The sequence below is a fragment of the Lutra lutra genome, chromosome 7 (genome assembly GCF_902655055.1).
Source record: "Lutra lutra chromosome 7, mLutLut1.2, whole genome shotgun sequence".
In the NCBI taxonomy this organism is placed as follows: Eukaryota; Metazoa; Chordata; class Mammalia; order Carnivora; family Mustelidae; genus Lutra; species Lutra lutra.
The window spans coordinates 138,268,284-138,286,306 of NC_062284.1; the positions used below are offsets into that span (position 1 = coordinate 138,268,284).

At 54.5% G+C, this 18,023-nt stretch overlaps 1 protein-coding gene across 7 annotated transcripts in view; it reads right to left on the reverse strand.

Moving 5' to 3' along the window:
• Positions 1-12,956, reverse strand: part of CLMN (calmin) — a 107,710-nt gene extending 94,754 nt beyond the window's left edge. For 3 of the 7 annotated variants that reach the window (XR_007128642.1, XM_047736997.1, XM_047737001.1), the window contains exon 1: positions 12,760-12,956. Coding sequence is in view for 5 of the 7 variants with exons in the window: in XM_047736997.1 (XP_047592953.1) it covers positions 12,760-12,841 (82 nt within the window). In the remaining 2 variants the exon portion in view is untranslated. The remainder of the gene's footprint in view (positions 1-12,759) is intronic. The other 4 variants (XR_007128643.1, XM_047736999.1, XM_047737000.1 and 1 more) reach the window with 2 other exon arrangements.
• Positions 12,957-18,023: the final 5,067 nt, after the last annotated feature.

An 18,023-nucleotide genomic window follows, 5' to 3' on the forward strand; every position in this document is an offset into this window, starting at 1 on the left:
GTCTCACTAAGTGATCAGCATGGAGAGACCAGCACCCAGGCAGGCCACCCTGAAGTCTCAGGGCACTGGGGACAGAAAGAGGATCCCATAAGGTTCCAGAGAGAACAAAGCCAGTCACATAAAGGATCAAGAATGGCTTCACACTTCTCAACTGCCATGCTGGGAGCTAGAAGACAATGGAGCAGGATGCCTCAGTCGGTTAAGCTGCTGCCCAGGGTCCTGGGATTGAGTTTCGCATCGGGCTCCTTGCTCGGCAGGGATCCTGCTTCTCTCTCCATCTCTGCCTGCCACTCTGCCCACTTGTGTGCTCACTCGCTCTCTCTCGCTCTCTCTGACAAATTGATAAATTTTAAAAATCTTAAAAAAACAAACAAACAATGGAGCAAGCCTCCACTTCCAAAGGAAAGTGATTTCCAACCTTGAATTTGATACCCAGCTAAACTAGCAATCAAGAGTCAGAAAAGAATAAATTCATTTTTCCATGGGCAAGTTCTCAGAAAGTTGGCCCCTCAGGCACACTTTCTCAGGAAGGATGTGCCCTTGTATTTAAGAGACTAAACCAGAAGAGGAAGACAGGAAATGAGAGGTCAAACCCAGGAAAGAGGTGGGGGGTGGGCCCAGGTGATAGTGATGGAGGGCCCAGGTGACAGCCAGGCCCCAGGTATGGAGGGTAAGGAGTCCAGATTGGAGTAGATCAAAGGACCCCGATGTGCTCAAGAAGAGGAAACTGAGAGAGTTTATATGATGCAACCAAACAAGTTGCGGGGATATCCAGAACACCAATAGAGTTTAGGGATGAATTAATAAGCACATATGCCAATAACAATGGACAATTCTAACTCCAAGGAAACCAAAAAGTAGAACAGGAAAGGAACAGTGATCATAAGTAACTAGATGACTCAGCTCTGAATAGTGCCGGCCTAATGATGTTAACCTCAACTACTAATCTTCCGAAAGTATGATGAAAACATATCAGGCAGTTGGAAGGACAGGAAAGATCTGCGGTTAGAAGAGGTAAAGAGGAGAGCAATAGCCTTACCTTCCAAGTTGTAAATCAGAGCCCTGAACCAAATAACAAGACACTGTTTTTCATTCAAACCTTGGAAAACTAGAGTTACATATGATTTAGAAAAGGCGAGGTATAGGGAAACATGCTGAAGGTATGTGATACCACTGAATGTTTTAACAACCAAGAGAAGAGAAGGTGGGATTTTCACCAAAAAGATGTAAGGTTCAGATATGTACAGCTAGTCCACAGAAAGGAGACTAACATTAAAATCCCAGCTCTGCCAGATCCTGGAATCTACACTTTTGCGTCCACATTCACATATCCAACAGATAAACTCTGAAATGCACGCAGAACCTAGAACAGGAAGCTAGGCCCTGGGACACAGGGGTGGTCAGCATGGGCTCCAGTGCCCAACCCAGTGAGCCTTCTGGTTCATCCGGGCAAGCCAGGCCATCAACAAGCTGTCACTAATAACAAATCCCCATGCAGCAGTGCCCATCCAGGGCAAACACAGTCTATCAAGGGCAACTCTTGAATGATTCCTGGCCACCTCCTCTGCTCGCCCATCATCAGTCCTATGGCATCATGGCACCTTGTCCTCCACATCCACCACCCTCCTCCAGCACATACCATTTCATGGCACTTGCCCACAGCAATTCTGGGAACTTGACAGGCCATCGTCCAGGCTTGCCAACACCCTGCCACTGGGGCCCAAGGCTCTCAAGCTTTGATTGGAAAGGTATCACTTTTTGTTTTGTTTTAGATCAGAGTCAAGCTCAAAAGCCAGACCAACTCTCCAAGGGAGAGTTCCACACAGTCCCTTGTGTACATGAAAGGAAAGTGAATCCCTTGTACAACTAGCTCCCAGCAACTGCTGGTGGGACTGGAGGGCCATGGGAAGTCTCAGATGCCATAGTGACCTCCTCTGGGCCCCAGTGTCTGCATCTGTAGAGGGAACAGAACACTAATCTCACAGGTTACAGTAGAATTAAATGATAGAGTGAAGGTGACCGTGCTTTATAATCTGACACCACCCTTATCACAACCCACAATGGGGAGGACAGGATGGTTTCCCATGGCTGCCTCTGGTTCTGCCATAATTCAAGGTTACAGAGATTTCATATTGTCAAGCTCTTAAGATGGGATCCTTGTCTCTAATCTTCTTAACTCTGCCCTTGGGAATCACTAGTTGGGGGTCATCAGTCAGGAATTTAGACTTGATTTTGTCAGTGTGAAGAACCTGGTAGGTACATGACCACGAACAGCTGAGTCGCTGAGTCCCCTCAGATAAGGCTCAGTACCCAAGGCTGGCTACCTTCTTGCCCAACATCCTTCAGCCTGGTCCAGCTCTCTTCCAGGGTTCCAAGTCAACTGTGCCCTCCATAGCCAACTGGGCCTGGAGCCAGCATTCACCAAGTCTCTCCCCTACCCCAAACCAAAGTCCCAGCAGTGCTCCCTCTTCATATCCCATCCCCAACTTACTCCAACCTCCCAGACTTAAACTTCTGATTCCTGGTTCTATGACTTGTTAGCTCAGTAGCTTGGCATTGTTGCTCAGCCTTAGTGTTTTGGGGACAGATAATAATGCCCATTATGGGGGCTGTTTGGAAGACATATACAGTGTCTAGCAAGTGGCCAGCCCCCCACCATATTCCCCATAATCGCAACATCAATGCCCTATAACCAATGAAGACAATCCTTGATTTAGTTGATTTTTACACAACCTGTACTCAATATGACACACTTTACAACAACAACACACCAAATTATCCTCTGTTACTCAAGTCAGGTCTCCACGAAGACAGTCTGACAAGGAAGGGGCCGAGCCACAGCACAGGGGAGCCCTTTAGCTATACCGCCTTCTTCATGGTACCACATTTCAGAAATTACTGGAACATCTGATTGCATTTCATCCTTGTTTTATAAAAATAAGTAGAAACAGAAAAAAAGAAAGTGTCATTATCAGTGATTACTACTGGTTTCATACTTAATACCACAGAGAAGAGCAACTTTAAGTTGGTGGGGGGCAGGGGGGTGCCCTTCAACTAAGAAGGAAAGGGAAAATGGGTAAAATGGTAGAACACAATATGGCGGCCTTCAATCATGCTCCAACCGTGAGGCTTGATGAGGACTTTACTTTCATTCTCTGGGAACTTAAGTTCCTCATAACTTGTATGTCTAGCCTTGGACTTTGAACGGTACCAACAAATCACAACTGCCTACAAGCCAATACCCTACGGATGTTCTCTTGTTTTCTAAATAGACTTCAACGTTTCATGTGAAGTAGACGACTATTTCAAGGCACCGGGACTGGACCCGCTCTTGGGTAACAGCATTTCCAGGATTCATGTAGCTCAACCCTAAAGAACAGGAGGCTTAGAAGGGAGGTCACAGTTGCCAGAACGTGTTGGATCCCAGCACGGGTGGGTACCTAGAGGCCGCTGTGATGTCACCCTCTTCATGCCCCAGCCATCCATACCATCCAGGCGCCAGAGCAGAGATCGATCTTCATGTCATTGTCCCCAGGGTCATTCACAGCCCTATGTGTATCTCAGATCACACCATGCCTGTGGATTCCTGGCTGGAATTCCTGCAAGCCCAGGCCAGCGCCCTCTCCTGTCCCCTCAAACCCTGCTCTCCTGCCCTCTGCCAGGTAGCCTCAGCCAAGTGGTGGCAGCCCTGTGGCCAGAGCCCCAGTCTCTGTGCTCCCGGCTCTGGCTCCATGCCACCACCTGGGTGTCCACCAGGCTTGACAGCCAGTTGTAATTCATTTGTGTGCCAGTTTCCGATTGTTGCTATGACAAGTTACCAGATACTTAGTGGCTTCAAACAACATAAATTTATTACCTTTGGAGATGGGCTTGATGGGATAAAATTGAAGTTATCAGCAGGACTGTGCTCCTTCTGGAGATGCTTGGGGGAGAAGCCATCTCCTTCTCTTCTCCAGCTTCCAGAAGCTGCCTGCACTCTCCCGCTCACGGCCCCTTCTAGCATCGGCACCACTATGACCCTAATCGGCTTCCCCTGTCACCTCTCCTCTCTCTCTCTGAGCCTCCTCCTTCCCTAAGGATGCTTGAGATTAATGGGACCCAGCTGGGTAATCCAGGATTATCCCATCTCAACATCTTTCAAGTAACCACATCTGTGAAGTCCCTCTGACAGGTGAAATAACATAACACAACGCGGTGGACAGTTCTGAAGACCTGGTCCCCAGGAAGTGCTCACAGAGGAAAATACATAACCCCTCTCGGGGACCTAGTCGTGGGGGGCCCCCGGGGGCCCAGAGGCGGGGGGGGACCGAGAGGTGGCGGCCGTGATTTCCACCCAGGTGGGTGCAGGCAGGGTTCAGGGAAGCTGCTCTAAGCCGGGTCATGGTCCTTCTCTGCAGGAGTCATATACAGGGTCAAGGGTGGGTGCAGCTGGGGCTGGCTCGTTCCAGGAAGGGCAGGAGAAGTGAGGGAGACCCAGAGCACATAGCACCGCTTCTTCCTGCAGGCCAAGAGCATCTTCTACCAAGACACAAAAAGATCTCCAGGACTGCAGGGATGAAACGGGATCAGAGGTGCCGGAAGTAGGAAAACAGTGGTCCCGGTGACCAAGGAGAGGATGTTGGCCAAAGCAGGCAAGCACGGAAAAGTGAGAGGGGAGAGCCACTTCGGGCCCGGGACCGACGCGGGACGGGAGGGAGGACGAGTGGGGGATGCCCAGGGCGGGCTAAGCTACCGCACCAGCAAACTGGCAGGTCATCGCCATGCCCCCTCCCCACCCCCCGTCCCAGTTCCCAGCTAGAAGGCCTCAGAACCCTGCTTTTTAAGTATGTCATACCATAGAGGATTGAAAATAGTTTAAAAGAGGAGAGGGATATAAATATCGCCAAGGTTCCTGCCTGCGTGGAGAGCCCCCCAGGAGAGGGAGGCAGGAGTGGGGCATGACATCATCGGAGCCCTAAAGGTCCTTCCAGTGAGACCTCCAGTTCTGCAAGACCAGACAAGTGACTCTAGGGCTTTCTGCAGATTCCCCAGATCCTCCCAGGCTTATCCCTGTCCTCGTCTGGGGGACTTGGGCTCTAATCGCCCATACAGTGGATCACAGGGCTCCAGAAGGGCCAGATGAAAAGGGAATTGTCAGGGGCACAGGCTACTTCTGGGGCCCATTTCCCTATATGCCCCATACCCCAACCATGGCCACGGTTCTCCCCAAGAGCCCCCACCTCACCCACCACCATACACTCCCCTACTCCCTGGTTGCACACAAGATACAGATCTGCAATTACAGACTTTTCCCCATCCTCCCAGGACCCCCACCCGTCAGGTTGGATTGGACCTCCCCTCCCCCCCATACTCCTGCAGCACCCACTGAGCACCCTCAGTCCTAGCGTGCTTCATCTTCGCCTCATGATATCCACCTCCTCTGTGTCCTGGGGACATGCCAGCTCCCAGGATTTCAGGATTCCAGCAATCCCGGGACTGCGGCTTGGCTGAATGGCCAGGCTCACAGAGGGCATGTGGTTTTGTAAGGCCGGAACCCTCCTCGGCGGGCATCATCAACCTTCTAGAAACAAGGCTGGGCCTGTTACACATGGAACAACCATCGTCCGCTGTGGTCATCAGGGCATCAACCACTGGTCAAGTGCCAGGTCTGGGTTCGAGGCCCCTGCCAGCCCACAGAAAGCCCTCTGGATTCCCACATCCCATAGAGTAAATAACCAAACAGTAAATATTTCCGGTTTGGGGGGTACTTTCTTGTCACGACGCCTCAACTGCCCTTGGAGGGCAAAGGCAGCCGTGGACATTAGGCAAACAAATGAGCACAGCTGTGTTCCAATAAAACTTTATTCACAAAAACGGGCAGTGGGCGAGATTCAGCCTGCAAACCAGAGTTTGCCACCCGCCCCCACCCCTGGCCCCGCTCTGATAGAAAACAACTGATGAAAGGCCAGGAGACAGGCCTGTGAGGGGAAAAACCCACAAGGAGTCTTTAAACCCACACTTGTGATTTTTGATGCCGCCTCTAATTCCTTCTGAGACTGACGCAATCTACCACTGGGTAAAAAGAAAAAAAAAAGACACACAGGGAGGGGGTGGGAGAAATCAGAGAAGGTTTCTATGGGAACAGGGAGTTCATTTTTAATGGTTCAATCACTAAAAAGACAATTACTTTATTTTTCTCACTTCCCCTCTGGAGCAGAGCGGGCGAGACCTCTGGCTGGTCAGGCGGGAGGACTGTGCCCTGGGCCTCAGCTGTTCCAGGCAAAAATTAAATGCCAGAGTGTTCCACAGGTCAGGGAGGGCACTTAATGCAATCTGGGCCTCTTCGGCTAAGGGCCGCCTCCCCGGAGCGCTCCGTGGAGTCAGAAGTTCTGCCTCTCCCGTGAGGCTCGGCGGCCGGCGGCTCTGGGCTGCTCCGCTGGAGTCAAGGCCAAGCAGGAGCCGGGACCGCTAGTAAGTAACCCTGTGATCACACCTCTTCCTAGCTCTGCCGCCAACTGACTGGGGGGCCCCCTCAGTACGGACTTCCATCCCACCTGGTCCCTGGACGCTCTCGGTCCTCAGCATAAATGTGACAGGGGTGACGGCAGGATCCCCTCATTCGCCCTGACTGTGGACGGGTCACTCCACCCACCCGGGGAACCTCCAACTGTGCCCAGCTGGTTCGGAGCAGGCGTCCCAGACCTGCCCTGGGCTCTTCATAGAAGCTGTAACGGATCAGCCGAGAACAGACCAAAAACGCACACCGTATACTGTGTTCTACTTCTATAACGAGCTTATCAACTGCAACCTTTTCTACAGGGGACCCTCAGTGGGGTGAGTGTCTAGCACTTAACACTGAAAAGAATCCAGGAGGGAGCCCGCTGTTGCATGCTGGCCGCCGAAGCGTGCCAAGGACTGGAACTCAGGTGCCTTTACAGGGACATGCTCCGTCCAGGCCATGCCACTCCTCACACCACCTTCCAGGGGGCCCATTTGAGTCCGGGAGTTCAGCCATCTTGTTTTGCAGTGAGGAAACTGAGACACGGCCAGGGGAAGAGATTTCCCAGGATCCCATAGCAAGTTAGTGACAAAGCCAGGACTCGGGCTCAGGGTGTCAACCTCCAGGTCCTGGCTATGGCTTCCCCAGCTGCACAAAATGCTCCAACCAGAAAGGCTCCTGGAGAAGAATCCACACCCCAAGTGAGGGTTAGAGCCGGGACTGGAACATGGTCTTTGAAGGAGGCAAAATCCAGCGTTAACTCAAAGCCTGTGGCCTGACTCCAGCAGGGAGCCTGGAAAAAATGTTCTCCATGAGCACTTAATCCTTTAGAACCAAGCACACAGACCTGGGCTGGGACTTTATAGGTAGCAGTTCTTAGAGGCCTGGAAACCTCTGCATTTGATTTTCTTTGTTTTCACACAGAAACTTCCAGCACATTTGCTGTGCCCTCCAGGAGCTGGGTGCGGTAGGAGCAGGAACGATTCCTCCTTGCTGCACGGTAACTTTGACCACGGTGGCATCCCTGATCTGTCTGCTGTTTGCACAGGAGGTCTCCAGGTAGGGGGATAAGAGCCAGGAGGGGAGGGTGTAGGGGGCTGGGAGCCGGTAGGGAGCTGTGGGAGGGGAGGCTGGTTGGCATCTCAAACATGACCACAGAGGACCTCGCACGCCAGACTAAGGGGCTTGGCCTTGATCCCATAAGCCAGTGCGGCCCAGCATTTTTCACATCGTGACGTCAGTGGACCATGATGCTATCATCCTGGGGTGGACTCAGGGGCTGCCTCAGCCCGCAGGTTGGTCATGGAGACCCACCGAGGAGCTTGGGAGGGGCACGTGTGGGGTGGCTAAGTGGTAGATGCATGGGAAGAAGTGACTCAAGGCCCTGAGCCATAAAGACATGACCACAGAGTCCAGGCTAGCACGGGAAGGCCGGCTCCTGGACCCAAGCCAACGCAATCAGAGAAGGGGGCAGAGAACATGGCAAGGCCTGATCTTTTTAACCACACAGGCACTGTCCTGCCCAGAGCCTGCCTTCAGGCTCTCCCGACTGTCCTTCTTCTGACGCTATGAACTGTGAAACGGGGATTTCACACCATCACGTTTCTGCTTAGCCCCCAAGGCTGGACCCCAACGCCCCTCCTCTGCAAGGCCTGCCCAGCTCCCAGCCCTGAGGCCACCAGCTCCTCCCTTGGGCACCCATCATACTTGACTCACGGAGCTAGTGTGACAGGATACATGGGCTCAGTGGGTCCTGGGTTCACAACCCAGCTCCACTTAGAAGCCCATGACTGTGGGCAAGTCCCATCCGAAACAAGCACCCCCCCCTCAAAAGCCTGTGGGAAACCTTAAGGAGGCAGCTAGCACCATGCCCGGCACCACCTCAGTTCCAAGGGCCCCAAACCTCAGTCCTGTTTGTCAACCCTGGGCAGTACGGCTTCCCAGCCCATCTGACTGAGGGAGACACGGAGGCAGGGGTGGGGACACAGCTCGGGGACGACCAGCCAGCAGGGACCAGCTGGCAGCGGTGGACGCTCCCCCCGGGTCCACCGCCAGAGCAGGCCTGGGCTCACCGAACTCCAGCCACCCTCACCCCCACCCCTGCTCTGGGGACCAGGACTTGACCAAACCGCTCTAAAGCAGTGAGGTCAAGGTTCACAGCATCAGAAGGAACAAGGCACCAGATGGCCAGAAGCAGGACACTGGAGTCCCAGCCTGGCTTTGTGCTGCTCTAATGGCAGGAACAAGGACCAGTGATATTCCTTGTTGTCCGCACACTGCTATACGCTTGGCACACATTTGCCCAACAGAACAGGAAAGTCCGGGGAATTCTGAGGATGGTGGAGGCTTCCGACCTGAACAGGAGTGTCTTCCAAACTCCCAACAACCCACCCAACCTTGGACCGACAGACCTGGTGGAGCAACTCAGCGGTACCCTGAGGCCAAGTCAAAGGGGGATGGGGGGAGGAGTGGAGGGACAGGGGAGGGGCGGGGGTGGGCAGGGAACAGCCAAAGCAGCCTCGTTGCAGGAAAAGCACCGAAGCGCTGGCCACGCACAGCCAGGCCAAGAACTAAGGCACAGACAGTCCACCGACCACCTCAGACCTCAGGGCTACCCCACAAAGCTCCAGGGAAGTGGGACCACCGGGCAGGGGGGTGGGGCACAGCTCTGCCCTCTCCTCTCTGAAAAGGTCAACTGCCTAGGCTACCTCCGTTTCCCTGAAGGAGTCCCCGTGAGGGTGGCAGAGGCAGCCTGGGCTCAGAGGGACACCCGTGCTCTCCACCAGAGCGCCCTTTTAGGAGCCATCAGAGCAAACGTATCCACGAGGACTTCATCGGCTCCTGCGGCAGCGACAGCAAGCTCAGGGATAGGCCTCTCGGGAGAGACCATGCTTTCTGCCGGGCTCACCCGGCTCTCCAAAGACAGGCCCGGAAGTCTTCATTCCGGTGGTCTGCGGGGGGGTGATCGGGTGACATCGCAGTCATAGCTGCTCGAACTCCAGAACCCCACAGTTCAGGGCCATGGACAAAGGCTTCAAGGGGCAAATGAGAGGAGGTCAACAGACCTCCAAGTCAAATTTGAAATAAAGATACGGAGAAAGATGTAAACATACAGGTATACTACTGAGCCATTCTTCCCTGAAACGCAGTGTCCTCCAGCCTGAGATTGTGGGGCAAGCCCCTGGTCCCAGGACCACAAGAGTCAAAGCCTTGTGAAAAGAACAGGATGCCTGCCCAGAACAGCAGCCACCACCTGCAGACGGAGGCTGGGCATCCTTGGTCCCTAAGATTACAGATTCATGAAATCCCACAGTACCCGGCCTCCCATCACCACGACAACTGCAGGCTACCTGTGCTCTAAGCAAGCACACAGCTTTATTCAAAACACAGCCCTTCTGCCTGGACTCTCCCTGCTTCCCTTGCCTACCACCCACACGGAGTTCAGATGACAAGGTCCCCCACTCTGCCTGTGGCCAGCAGAGCTGGCCATCCACATATGTCCAGGCCCAGTGACACTGGCCAGCTGGTCTGGGCAAATGCTCAAAGCACGGCCAAGCAGAGCCTTCTGGATTTGGCCCTTTGGCTGGGGCTTTCTGAGGACCACGGAGATGGGGAGAGAAGATCTCCACGAAGCATCCAGTCCAAAGACGGGGAAGCCCAAGGAGAAAGGGACAGAAGGTGGATTCCTGCCCCTGACATCAGCAAAGCCACGACAGGCACTTCTACCATGCAAACACCTCCCCCGCAGGACAAACCGCTTCACAATAATGCCAACCTGCAAACAACGCATTGTCCCCCCACCGATGAGCAGCCCCACGAAGAGGGATGCACCCGTCAGACAGAAGGAACAGGAGCCACGTGTCGCCTGGGCCCAGGGCTGAGACATGCATATGTGCCCACAACCGGGGAGCTTTATCGAGGGGTGAAAGTGTTCCAAACCTGGACTGTTGGCAGGTTTCCCCCATTCTGTCGAGTTGCTAAACATGACTGCATTGTAAACTTAAGGCAAGTGAATTTTATGGTATGGAAATTATACTTTAACAAAGCAGTCTACAAAAGCTCTTAAAAAACACATGCAAGAACATGGATCAAGTACAGAGCAAAGCAAGTCCGTGCAAAAGAGGGTGTATCGTAGTCTTCCATTTTATAGGAAGTTCTACAGGCAAAGTTATAGTGATAAAGCCCAGAATAGTAGCTGCGTGGGCGGGGGGGGGGGGGGGTGCAGGGGAGGGAGTCACTGCCCTGGAAGGGAGACGAGGCATCCATCCAGGGCACTGGAAATCATCTACATCTTGATATGGACGGTGACTACCTGGGATATCCATGGATAGAACTTTGTTGGCCCAGCACCGAAGAGCAAGGCACATTTTCTACACATACATAACCATACAGAAGATGTACGCATAATATAGACACAAATCTAAAAGCTTATCTTTTTAAACAGCAAAGCCCACGGATGCTGACATTGTACCTGACATTGCCTAAAGGGGAAGGACAGTTTGCTCACTGGGAGCTGAGGGGAGAACCCATTCAGGGACCTCCTACCCAACCTTCAGGATCCATCTCAAATCGCCCCATGGAGTGAAGCCCTCTCTCAGAGTTCCAGGTGTAACTGCTCCCACTGCTGAGCATTCCGCCATGAAAGTCAATCCCCTTTACGCTGGGAGCTGGGCTTTGAGGAATGCAGGGAGCTGCTGCATTAAAAACTGGTTAGCATGCGTTTATTAAACACCCACTGATTGCCTAACACACACACACACACGTGCCCACACGCACACGCACGCATGCACACACACACACACACACAGCACGACCGCCCAAACCACATGCCATCTCAGCAAGAAATGCTAATTCCCACCCCCAAATAGGATGTCAGTTCTGGGGCAACAGGATCCAGACACCAGGCTTGTTATCAGAAGGGACCATTTGCAACATCTCCAGCCTGATCCTCCTCCTCTTACACAAATCACAGCCAGAAGGGTGGGGGGAGCCCAGAGCAAACTCCGTTTCCAGCCGACACCGCACTGGGCTTCCCTCACCCCACCGGAGCTCACCTTTCCTAGCCCTGTCCTTGCGTAGCCTAGGGGTGGAGCAGGTCCACACGACTCCCAGGAAACATTCTCTCAGGTGCAATGTTTAAATTTGACTGCCTGGCCATCCCCACCCTCCCCACCCCCCAGGCCACCTCGGGCAGTAAAGGCAGGTACCCGGTAGGGGGGCACCCACCGCCCCATCCTCTCTCTGTCCGGGGCTCCCAGCTCTCTCTGCAGCGCCCCCAACCTTGGAATCTCTGGAAACCCAAGTCTGCCCAGAAAACTTAGAAAGAAACTTCCCTGCCCAGCCAGGTCTCTGTGCCTGCGAGGCCGGAAGTGGAACTCTGCCTCGTTCTGCAAAGCCCACGGATGAAAAGGGGCTAGAAATACACCTCCGCGAACAGCAGCTTTCTTTGGGTAGGCGGGGGGGTGCGTGGGTTAGACGGTGGTTGTGGGTAACTTTTTCCCTTTAAATATTGTGCTTTCCGAGTTTCCACCATGAATAAACTAAAGATTAATACACTTCGTGTGTGGCGGGAGCCACCCCCAGCCCCGGTCGGACGCGCCGGCCTCCCGAGTTTCTCTTTCACCTCGTCGAGGTAGCCGCGGGTCCCAGCGTCCCGCGTCCGGCGGGCGGGGCCTCTCGCCCCCTCCCCACTGGAGCCCGCGGCTGGGCCGCTCCCTGCGGCAAGTGGCTGGCCCCGAGCTGAGCCCGCCCAGCCCCCGGATCCGCGCCCCCGGCCCTGGTCCCCAGCCCACCCCCTCAGGCGCCGCCCCCCGGTCCATTCCCGTAGCCTCAGAGGCACTTGGGAGGTGTGCAAGCTCACGCGCGCGCACACACACAAACGCAGTCGCACTTTCTCCTCCCTCCCTGACCTGGGCCACAGCCCCCAAGAGCCCACACGTTCAAACTTGGCCAAACTCGCAGCAGCGGCTGCAGGGGAGTCGTGACGACCCCCGCCAAAGAAAGCCGGACCCCCGACACACACACGCACGTGTGCCGCCCCACCCCCTGGGCGACCGCGAATCTGGCTGGGCGGCCCCGTGGGGGCCTGGGGGGGCGGGGGGCGGCCGTCTCTGCCCCCTCCCCGCCAGCGGGCGACCCGAGCGGGGTCAGGCGGGGCCAGGAGGTGGCGCCGGGCGGCGCTGTCCCGGGCGGGAGCGGCGCCGGGGCTCCCGGGGCCACCCGACCGGGCGTCCCTCCCCGTGGTTGGTGGTGGTGGTGGGGGGGGTGCTGGGGCGCCTTACCTTGCAGGTTCTGGACGCGGATGTCGCTGATCTGCCCTATGAGCTCCTCGCGTTGGAACCAGTCCCACTCGTGCGCAGCCATGAAGCGCGGGCGGCGGGCCGGGGCGCCGGGGCAGGGCGCGGGCGGCGGGCGGAGAGCCTGGCGGGCGAGGGCGCCGCAGAGCCGGAGCGGCGGCGGCGGCTGGCGGCGGCGGGCGGGGCGGGCGCGCGGTCGGGCCGCCCCCGCCGCGGGCGGGCAGCGGGCGGGCGCGGGGCGGCGGGTGCGGGGCGCCCGGCTGGCGCTCACTCCCCCATCCGGGGGCGGGGGCCCCGGGGGGCGAGGGGCGGGGCGGGGCGGGACGGGGTGGGGGAGGAGGAGGGAGGCTGGGCTCGGGCCGGTTTCTTTCCCCCCCCCCGGGGTGTTTGTTGGGTGGATTGTTGGGTTGCAAACGGGCGGTGATGAGGCGCGGGGTCCCGGCCCCCAGATTGTGATGTCTCAGGGGGCGGTGGGCGGGGCGACGCCGGCTTGGGTGAGCCCTCGGGTCCCAGAGCGGGTCGGGGAGGGCACGCCCCCTCCCACCCAGCTCCCGGGGCCTCAGCTCACCCCTGTCCGGGGTACAAACCCCTGCAGACGCCCCACCGCCTCAGGTCCCCTGCCTCCGCACAATTCCGAGAGGCCATCTCTGCGGAAGACAGGGGCCCGGGCCGAGGCCAGGAGCCCCTGTGGGCACCTGGGGTAGCGGCGAGCACCTGGGTAGGGGCGAACGCAAGCAGAGATGGAGTCGGGGGCAGTCTCTCCTCTGCCTCCAGACTGGGGAGCTCGAGCGAGAGGACTTCTCTCCGGGCTTGGAAACCTTTTCCTTGGGGATCCGGTCCGGAGATGACCCCAGATTCTGGGGAGGGAAGAAGCAGCCCGAGACCCCACCCCCACACCGGGCAGTCCCAGGCCCCTGAATCTCCAAGTGACCCTTTCTGGGGCTTTCCTGAAAATGAGTATGGGCCTTCTGGGGTGTGTGGGGGGGGGCGGTTCTTCACTGTTTTAACTCTTGAGAGTTGCAGGATCTTAATCTTGTTTGGGGCTGGCTACTACATCAGGCAAAATTAACTGGTTTCCCGAACACAAAAAGTGAGGTCCTGGGATCTTGGAATTTACTCAAGGCTGAAGAATGAGTTAGGGACATGAGATCCAAGCCCCTGGCTCAGTACTTTGACCTTTTCTTGAGTGCTGGGACAGGCTCTCCCCGCCCGGCTCCACACAGAATGGCTTATATATGGGGTAGTCCAAAAAATAAAAAATAAAAAATTGTGGGCAGGTCTCCCTGAGCATTTAAATACAGGTTGAGTTGTGTTCCTCATTGCCATGTTCATGCTACTGAACCACTAGAAACTCATATAGACGGGCTACTTCCTCAGTAGCTAATAACTATGCAGCCCCTACTGGTGAACAGACCCTGTGCCCCTAAGATGAATGAATCTATGATCAGACTCAGATTCCTGGAGGGGAGGGGGGACATAACAACCAAGAAACCAAATAATACACATGGAAATGATTTCCAGAACAGAGAAAATGCACCGGGGTAGGTGCAGAGATGGGGAAGGGGTCCAGGGAGATCTCAGGGGGACTGACCTTGGAGCTGAACCTGGAGGATGAAGGGAGCCCCCACCGGGAAAGCGACTTGGGCAGGGTCCGTGGACACAGGCCCCAGGATGGCGTCCTGTGTGCCACCGGTTTCTAGACGCCAGGGGCATAATCAGGGATGGGACACTGCAGCCCAGTGAGCTGACCATAACAGTAGGGAAGTTTCAGTGGAGGATAAACAGGAATATAATGTCAGGCTCTGCATTGCTTTTTCTTTCTCTTGTTCTGTTTGCCAAGTTTCTCACCATGAGCAAGTATTTTTATAATCAGGCAGAAAACCAACAAGTTCTCCTCTAACTTCTCAAGACTCTGTATTTCCAGGCTCTCCTCATCTGCGGGTCGACATGCCCAATGGAGGCCAGTGAAGCCAACGGGGGGCTCCTAGGTGCCTGGGTGCAGGCCCTGGGGCTCGAGGCAGGCGCTGCCTTCTCCTTCACTGGGTCTGAAAACTCCTGTTCATTTCACACTCGGGGGAGCAGGGCCGCTTCTGTGTCCTCCAGAGCTGGGTGCCAGTAGCCAGACATCCCTTGGTTTGGCCCCATCTGCTAACCATCTCCCGTTTTTATGCTTCAATTTATATTCCATAATTGCTGTGGAGAGGGGAGTGAGGCTGAAAATCATTTTCTTTACAAAGCAAAGAGCTAAGAAAATCAGCTTCCTTCTGCATCGAGAAGAGGGTCTCAGGGAGCAGAAGGCTTTAAACAAGGTGGTGCGGATGGCAGGGGCAGGAATGGGCCCTTTTTTGGGACACAAAGACGACTGTCCTGTGAGTGGAAGGCTGCATCATTGGAGGAACGTTGTGGGGATGGTAACAATGCCCTGGCAGAGAGGGGCCTGATCACCATCGATGGAGCACCAACCGTGTACTAAATGTCAGTGCAGAGGAATTCTTTGTACCAAGGCGTAGAGAATTTTAGGTGGTTAAGATGGAGCAGGAACCCAAGCTGGCACAAAGCATAAGGCTAGTCCCTAGCAGGTACCTGAATATTCACTGAGCTAATGTGTCAGTATCACTCCTCTTTCCTTCATTCTCCCTGAACTCTGGCCCTCCCGGACTGGTCCCTGTGTCACCTCCTTGCCCATCTATCCTGGTTTTATGCTTTTCTACCTAGGATGTGGAAAACAGAGGTTTGGCCACAGCCCAGTAACCCCTAGGCCTCTACTTATTCTGTTCCCTTTGAAATGCCCTTCCCCTCCCCTGTTCCCTGTACTTTCCCTTCACCCAGCACATCACCGCTAACTCATGTTCATCCCAAGAGGACCTCCTCAAAAACCCCTAAGCCCAGCTGAGTGCCCATCTTCTACGAGTCCCATAATATTCAGTACAAGCTCATGATACCCCATGAACCCCATCTTAACACGTTACATTATAATTGGGTATACTTGGTGGTTTCCCGCCGAAGCTGAAGTACTTGAGAACACGGCTGTCTCATGACTTTGTCTATCTGAGCACTACCACAGTGCCTGGCACAGAGGGAGTTCTCAATATTGAGTGGGTGGATGATTGAAGAGTTCATTATAGGCCTGAACTCACAAAGCAAGGACCAAATGACAAATGGTTGATCCCCATGTCCTGGGCCCAAGTGAACTTCTGGAGTGGCCGTCAAAGCAATGTTCACATACTGGCAATGGGCAAAGCCGGGCCCCAAGCAAAGACCACACTGTACCTTCTTTGGGTGTATACAGCCTCCTGGTTCTGAAAGTCCAGCGGGGAGAGAAGGGCATGTGACTTCCATGGGGGTTTTTAGGCTGTTTGCCCTCTTGCCTGAATTAACAGTACTATTTTTCTTTCACACTTTTATTTTTGGGAAGGAAAAGTACTCTGCCTGAAGGCTTGGCTTCCTGGGAGTTTCCAGAAACGGATTTTCTAGAAATTGCCCAATTCCATTAGAATCTGTGCCATTGTTTAAAACTGACTTCTGCCAAGTGAAAGGACATGGCATCAGAGAATCTCAAAGAATCCCTCATGGGACCTCAGAGATCAAGTCCAACATCCCTCCCTATGTAGGGACTTTTAAAACATCTGGCCCAGTTATCTTCTTGCCTCTGTTTATGGGGACGGATGACTTCATGCAGATGATCTGGACAGGAGGTTTGCAGGTCTGCATCCCAGACCCACTTTGGGAAAGAATGAAGACAACGGAGATAACCCCAGTGTCCCCACCAGCCCCCTGCAGGAAAGCGGTATGAGGGTCGCAGCCAGTGGGAAGCTGCCTTCTCCGGTCATGATCCCGTATTTGTGTGTGACACTTGAGGTTTGAATAGCCCCTGAATAGCCCTTGAATAGCCCTGAATGGCCGGTGTCAGCCAGTCTTCCTAATAATGTCATGAGGCCAACAAAGCAGGCTCATTTTTTGGTGAGGCTTAAAGCTGTTCAGATACTTGCCCAAGGTCACAAAGTAAAGCAAAAGGAGACTTTGAACTGTCCTTCTCACTGCCTGCCCGTGTCCATCCCAAGTATAGCTGGACTTATGCTGTGGACCGAACACATAGCAGTTTGGTATTAGTCATATGTACTTATGTATTGTCTTTTTTATTTGACATTTTAAAAAAAGACAGCTCATCAGCATGTAAAAACTGTTGGGGAGGGGCACCTGGGTGGCTCAGTCTGTTAAGCATCTGCCTTCGGCTCAGGTCATGATCTTGGGGTCCAGAGATCAAGCCCCGCCTCGGGCTTCTGGCTTGGCGGAAAGCCCGCTTCTCCCTCTACTCTCCACTCATGCTCTCTCTCTCACTCGCTACCTGTCTCTCTCCCTCTCAGATAAATAAATAAAATTTTGGAAAAAAAAAAAAAACTGTTGGGAAGTCAAGTTAAGAGGCTGTAGTGGATCCCAGCTAGACTCACCGATGATGATTCACAAAGACCCAGACCACTTCCTGGGCTGGGGCAGGCCGGGTCTGCATTATGATGTCACAAGGCTGCCCTGTAGCATGAACAGCCCCACCCTCATTTATGCACTTAATAAACATTGGTCGAATATCTACCCATGGCCTGGCCCTGCGCCAGGACCCAACTGTGGACAAGACCCAGAATCTGCTTACGAGGGGTGGGGGGGTCCCTGCTCAGGGGTTTGGACTTTGTCCTAAGAGGAGCCTTTGGAGGATTCTCAGGGGTCAGCTTGTCCCTTCTGTTGTGGTGTGGAGGGAGGGTCAGAGGTGTGGGACAGGAGCCCAGGGAACAGTCCATCTCAGTGAGGCAGTGAGGTGGCCGTGGCCATGGAGGCAGCTGTTCAGATGGTGGAGGTGACAGCACCCACCCGAGGATGGCCCAGAACAGCGCAGCACCTGTCTGTGCGCTGGACACGTAGTAGGTGCTCAGTAAGGGTTAGCGGTGTGTATGAGTGAACAAATTATATTGAAACCCACCAAGCAGTAATCCTTAAAACTTTTGGAGTCCCGGCTCCCCTAAAGAAGGTCTCCCCGTGCCTTAGGAATGCCAGGTGTCTACCTATCTGCTGATTTTTTTCCTGTTAAATATTCCCACTGATTGCTCCCTGGCCCCGGGGAATCCTGCAGTACATGACGCAAAGGCTGGTGGCAGAGAGAAATTCTGAGAAATGGGAAGAGTCAGGCTCAAGCAAAAAGGAGGGAAGGTGTGTGGGGTGGTGGATAGTAGGCAGACAGTTAATGGCCTGAGCTGTGTGAC